General features: G+C 32.9%; 2 protein-coding genes across 3 annotated transcripts; one reads left to right on the top strand and one right to left on the bottom strand.

Annotated features, from left to right (window-relative positions):
• The first annotated feature begins 1,801 nt into the window (after nucleotides 1-1,801).
• Nucleotides 1,802-3,651, top strand: LOC112456304 (40S ribosomal protein S11). The gene is made up of 5 exons (XM_025018759.1): nucleotides 1,802-1,877; nucleotides 2,146-2,271; nucleotides 2,737-2,942; nucleotides 3,151-3,295; nucleotides 3,505-3,651. The coding sequence occupies exons 1-4, from the start codon at nucleotides 1,866-1,868 to the stop codon at nucleotides 3,272-3,274; spliced, it is 468 nt and encodes a 155-aa protein (XP_024874527.1). The 5' UTR covers nucleotides 1,802-1,865; the 3' UTR covers nucleotides 3,275-3,295; nucleotides 3,505-3,651.
• A 1,296-nt stretch (nucleotides 3,652-4,947) lies between these two features.
• Nucleotides 4,948-6,369, bottom strand: LOC112456287 (lysM and putative peptidoglycan-binding domain-containing protein 3). 2 transcript variants are annotated; one of them, XM_025018728.1, is made up of 3 exons: nucleotides 6,186-6,369; nucleotides 5,736-5,937; nucleotides 4,948-5,572 (listed from the first exon to the last, which is right to left on the bottom strand). In XM_025018728.1, exons 1-3 carry the CDS (start codon nucleotides 6,233-6,235, stop codon nucleotides 5,117-5,119), a joined length of 708 nt encoding a protein of 235 aa, XP_024874496.1. In that variant the 5' UTR covers nucleotides 6,236-6,369; the 3' UTR covers nucleotides 4,948-5,116. The 2 variants fall into 2 exon arrangements, with proteins under 2 accessions (XP_024874496.1, XP_024874495.1); XM_025018727.1 differs by having other exon boundaries at nucleotides 4,952-5,641; nucleotides 6,186-6,368.

The raw sequence follows: 6,369 nt of genomic DNA, 5'->3' as shown, positions 1-6,369 counted from the left end.
ATATTAGAATTTGGAGCATTCACGATTAGCGCTCGCGACGATGATCAGATGCCTTTCACGCGTCTTTTACGGAAGCTACGATGATAAACAATGTTTCAATCGATGTTATTCGTGAAGATTCGAACGGACAGAGACTTACGAATGAAAGAGCCGCGAAAAGGACGATCTTTACCCAGCGTTCAAACTTCACATTGGCGCGCGACGATGCAGAAATTCGAGCATTTTGCGGGTTACGTGGCGCCATCTGTACGGTGCACATTGGTACTTGAGTAGTGAAAATCTAACAGGTAGCCGATAATAAACTCTCAGCCGATAAATTCTTCTGCCCAACAATTAAATTAAATTTCATAGATTTATTGGATTATGCGGACGAAATGGAGTAAATGCTTTCACTCTAAAGATATATGCATTTGTTTCGCATGCATGTCCCTTGGCACAAAGTCCGTGCATAGCTTATTATTTCCGTGACTCGAAAATAAGAAATCGAGGACGTACAGTTCTGAGTAATAAATAATGCAGAAGTATTATATTTCATGTTTTTCATCGAGTTCTATATGTTAACTGCGTGAAATCAAGAGATAGAATATTCGCGACAACCGCAAATGTAAAGCGTTACGATAGCAATTTCCTTTTGTGCGTGGTTACGCGGCGACCGCGACGTCTACGCACGTTTTATATACGGATAATGCGGGCAACAATAATTCGCGTGCGGCATATAGACAGCAATATTTTCGCACTTGTCACGTCGAGAGATCGTAAAAGCTGAAATTGTCTGCGCCCCTGCGTGGAAAACCGCAGGACAGGGTAACCGCAATGTATTGTCCTTCAGTCAGCCCGAGTTCAAGACCGAGTTCAATACCGCGGACATACACATATCACAGAGTAATTAAATAATTACGTAATTATAATAATCAGCTCTACAACAAAGATATAAGACAAGATTACATGTTTTATGTACATTAATTATGTATATGTTTTGTAATTATACATATATATAAAAAATTTTTTCCGGGTTGATATAAAGATGCAGATTGCAATCTTTATGTCATGATTGCAGTGTGCATGGCCAGTTCTCTACAGCATGGAAGCATAAGATTGGACACGGTTTTGATTAATAAACATAGAGAAACATTGAATTCCACGTTCTTTATTCAATTCCAGACGTTTTTGAGACTTTACCAAAAAGACATCTAAACGTTATCTTTTATAAGACATTTTTTTAAAGTATGTAACAGCTTTTCTTTTCACGTTGAAGAGAAAAAGAGAAAATGAACTGTACAATAAAAGTTCAGCTAAAACGAACAGGGGCCCGATTCTCTATCGACAAACGTATGCGTAAACTCTGCTCTAACAGAAAAGCTGCAAGCTTATTGGCTAAAAACTGTGCAACAGCCAATCAATTTGCAGCCCTAGGCGTAACTATTAAGCCTGTTCTTTTTGAAGGACCTTTCTGGCAAACGACACAAGTGTCGTTTAGACTTTGTTATTTATTTCCAAAAAAAAAAGATAGAACGCACACCAGCATTGTTCTGTCCTTGTTCATTTTTTAGTAAGTAGCAAAGATAGAACGACGCGCTGTGCACCCGAGTAAAGTTTTCAAACGCAGTCTAGCTGAATTTCTTGCACGGTTTATCTTTTCTCTTTTTCTTTTCAATCTTTTCATGTTGGGGAGATAAAGAGAAAAGATAAATCGTGCAAGAAGTTCAGTTCAGCTAAAAAAGGAACCAGGCCAATTATCTATTTTATAAAAAAAGTAGTGGGTAGCACTGGGTACATATTTCTTGTGTTGGCTATTCTGCAATCATGCTGCTGCTGAAGCGCGCTGTTCGCTCTTCCGGTTTGCGTCGATCTTTCAGACGATCAAAATGGCTGATCAGGTATGTGCTCGACGCCGCGATCATAAATAAGTATATTTCCTCACGCATTACGGCATTATTCTGTGAAATGTGCCATTTTCTCGCGATGAGTAGCATCACGGGTAATCGCACGCGAAAAATAAGAACGTAGATCGAGATGGTTGAAGTGGTTCGAGTGGTTAGAGTTCGTTGGCGTAACACGTGGTTAGGTCGCCCGCGTGTGCCGAGATCCGAACACGGAGGAGTATATCTGTAATAAAGATGCGTAATACGATTTTGTTTGTTGCAGAGCGAGCGCGCGTTTCAGAAGCAACCCACGATCTTTCTTAACCGCAAGAAAGGTCTGGGCCCGAAGCGCAGGAAGCCCATGAGATACAGCCGCAACGTCGGGCTCGGTTTCAAGACGCCTCGTGAAGTAAGTTCCAGTACCCTCTATTCTTCTGATGAATAAATTCGTATATTATTAAGTTAATTTACATTCGTGCATAAGATGAGTATTGATAAGTCGGCGAGATGCGTATCGAGATTAAGGTTATGAAACATGTATAAATAGGATATAATTTATTAGACAAGATATATTTATTTTATTACAATAGGTAATTTAATAAATAAGATATGTGGAGTTAGAGGTAGAGTTAATTAAAATGCATTACTAAGGATTAGTTCATGTAATTTTATGCCTTGTTTTTGATATAATTATCGTTACTTTGAATATGATTAAGGTATTAAATGATGATAACAACGACGGTCTTCTGACAATATATTTTTTGATTGAAGATTCTATATTCTTACACACTGAACATTTTTTACATTTAATTCTTTTTTATTAGTAAAAGATATGCGAGATGTCTTATATATTTTGCTGGTTTAATCTTCGTAGGCTCTCGAAGGAACTTACATCGATAAGAAGTGTCCATTCACTGGCAATGTATCGATTAGAGGACGTATCCTTACTGGAGTCGTACAAAAGATGAAGATGCAACGTACTATAGTTATACGCAGGGATTATTTGCATTATATTAGAAAGTACAACCGTTTTGAGAAGCGTCATCGGAATATGAGTGTCCATCTTAGTCCTTGTTTCAGGTACACAAGCAATGAGAGAATTTTATTTATTCTAGAATTATTAAAATTATTTTAATTTTTATTTGTATGATGATAATTCATATCACGATGGTCTACTGACAAATGTTTTGATGATTCATTATATATCTGATTTACAAAATAATAGTATTAAGAAGAGAGTTAGCAATTAGTTATCATTAATATTTATGAACTTTATATTGTATTCCAGGGATGTTGAAATTGGTGATGTAGTCACCATTGGAGAATGCAGACCTCTGAGCAAGACAGTAAGATTTAATGTATTGAAGGTTTCGAAAGGAACAGGATCAAAGAAAAGCTTCAAGAAGTTCTAAACATCTAGCTTTCCAGCAATGGTAACATTCGTTTACTAGTACTTTTTATCACTATTATTTTGCTAATATAATTACATTAAAATTGAACTCAAATGATGATAAAGATTACGACGGTCTTCTGAAGATATACTGAAGAATGTATATTTTCTCACTGAATATTTTTGCATTCAAATTTTTAATGTAAAATTTATAAACATGTCTTATGTATATTGTTGTTTTAATTATTACAGAATACATTTTGGCAGATTTCAAGAATGAGGTAAGGAAAAGATTGCAAAACTTTACAACCAAACGTATTTATACGACCCTGTATTGTGATTCTCATATTCGAAATCTGGCAAAATAACAAAAATAAAATTTCTATAAAAATATTGGAATCATGTGTGATTTAATTGTTTTAATAATACGTAATTCCATATTTCTAGGCATAATTTAGTTCAAAATGTATCTGTATGTTTTATATATTTTTCATATATCATTCTCTCGATATATATTATGCTGATTAGATATTTTCTTAAAAGTAATTTGCATGCTTGATGAATATTGTACCACATAAATTGAATTATTGAAAAACCCAATAATCAAAAGAAATAATTTTTCTAATTACTATACACTATACATATGTCGCAAACAATAAAATTAATAATCATTAAATAACATTACTCAATTTTTAAAAATATATTTCAGCAATTTTCAACAAGTATTTAATACATAAAAATAATTTACATATAGTTTAGTAATTATTATTGTAAATTGTAAAAATGTTTAATTTTTAGAGAGAAGATTAACATGTCACATTTGTGTTAAGATAGAAATGATAGAGATTTAATCTTATAGTTTGATACATAACAAATATATTTCATGTAATTATATAGTACATAACTATATTAACCGTCATCGGACGTTAGTGCCAATTTGCCTTTTTTTTTTTTGTAACTTTTTTTCCCTGTAATTAACTTTATCTTTGGCTCCTGGCTCTGTTAAAAATGGATATTTTCAAAGTAATGGATAGTTAGTGCTAGCGTTTGAAAAGGCTGTATAAGTTTATTCAAAGTCAAATTGACCCTAACATCGGATTTGAATTTTGAAATAAACGTCCGATGAAGTTTAATATGTATTACTCAATTAATCTGTAATATTAAAATTTTTTTATATTTTCAATCATAAAAGTATATATGTGACAAATTTATTTTGTAGTATTTATATCAACTAGAGTTCAAGTTCTAAAGGCACCAACGTTTCTTTAGATATTTATCCTATATTTTTGAATATTTTCTATTGTTTTGAATATTTTATACTGTTTTCCATTAATAGTATCCAGTCGTATTTTTATTAAATCAGTTTTGTTAAAAATTTATCACAATTACATTTGGTATAGCATAACAATAATAACTTTTCTAGATGAAAAGTATATAGATAATATTATTCTAATGTATTTTACTTCAAAAATATTATATTAGAATTTATTATCAATTTAATAATAATTATAGCTTTAAAATAAAAAGATCTCACTCAATACAAACAGTTCTGAGACTTCGAACTATTATTATTACGATATAAAAATAGGATAAGAAAATATAATCTTGATATAAAGATAAGTATAACTACAAATTTGTAGCTCCAGTTACTAGTAAAACGTTTTTTTTTTTTTTTTAGATTTATGTAATACATATAACATGAATAAGAAGATAATTATACATTTATGAGATAATTAGAAAATCGTGTAAAAAATCAGTTTCTTATTTAACTTATGTTATAGAAATTATATATATCTATATGCAAAATATATATTCTTATCCTATGACTTTCTATTCTAATATATATGTATCTTCACACGAAATATCAATTACTTACAGTTACATTCGTTTTAACTGAGTATTCCGCTATATAAAGTATATATATGATAGGTCCTGCAAAACTTAATAGTAATGAGAACACAAGCAGTTGCGTCCAGGACAACCCCCAATTATCGCCGGAACATTTAAACATATCTGTCTCACAGGTTTCAGCTACCTCTGTATTTTCGGTATCGCCAAGTAACGCATCATGCTCGCTGCATGGAATCTCAGGGATATTGGCACTGTTGTAGGACGATAAAGGTTCGCATACCGAATTTAATATGATGGTATTAATCTCTGCGTTCGAGGATTCTGTGCTCGTCGACGCGCCCAGGTCTATCAACTGCTCTTCCACTCTTGCCGGTACTTCCTCTTGACATTGCTCAGACGTGGTGGTGGCATTATTGCTTTGACTTTCAGGCGACGCCTCAGTTAAAATAGAGAATGGTTGCACGGGAACCTTAATATAAGGCTTAGCATATATTTCATTCTCTTTGTCGATTTTATTAATTCGTTTCAATTCAGATATCTAAAATTGTGCGATGCAAATTATGAATAAAAGAAAGCATAAAGATATGAATGCATATCTTTATGCCACATGTGTGTCACATTTTTCTACTCACTGTACATCTGTATCGAAGAGCCAATGCTTGCAGAGTATCCTCAGGTTTTATTTGCACGTTGATCACCTGAATTTTACGCAACGATGTAGGTCGTTTGATAGCCCGTAAAGAGATATTATCCTCATCTGTGCTACTTTCGTCGTCCGAGTGTAAAAATACATAATGCGGAGAACTTTCTCTTCCACGCAGATGAATCGTCTGCCTAAGTTCAATTTTATTTATTAAAAAGGATTATTTTTTTATATCATACTTGATACAATAAAATGCTTATGAACTTTTTACAGAAGACAAACTTTTTTTATAAGGACTATTGATTGCAATTAATTAAATTTGCAAATTTATTGTACATGTAATTACTTGCTCATAATCTTATGTTGCAAGAAGATTATATAAATATTATAAGTAATGGTGAGCCAAAATTGTAATCGGATGGATAACCTCGAAAATTACCTAACAGTTTTCTGTTCCTCGAACATCGAATTCACCAATTTCTGCGGCATAATGCGATCATGCTTAGAATAATTTCACTCTTCCAACGAGAATGTTCGTTCGCATACGCATGTGAATATTCAGGAAGTATGCTGTTAGAGTTGACAGATGGACGTGTATTTACGAAGCATAGAGCAAAAGTCAG

Source organism: Temnothorax curvispinosus, unplaced genomic scaffold (genome assembly GCF_003070985.1).
Source record: "Temnothorax curvispinosus isolate PA1 unplaced genomic scaffold, ASM307098v1 QBEX01006738.1, whole genome shotgun sequence".
In the NCBI taxonomy this organism is placed as follows: Eukaryota; Metazoa; Arthropoda; class Insecta; order Hymenoptera; family Formicidae; genus Temnothorax; species Temnothorax curvispinosus.
Note: the sequence above shows the minus strand (reverse complement) of the source record. Positions and strands in the feature narration are given on the sequence as shown.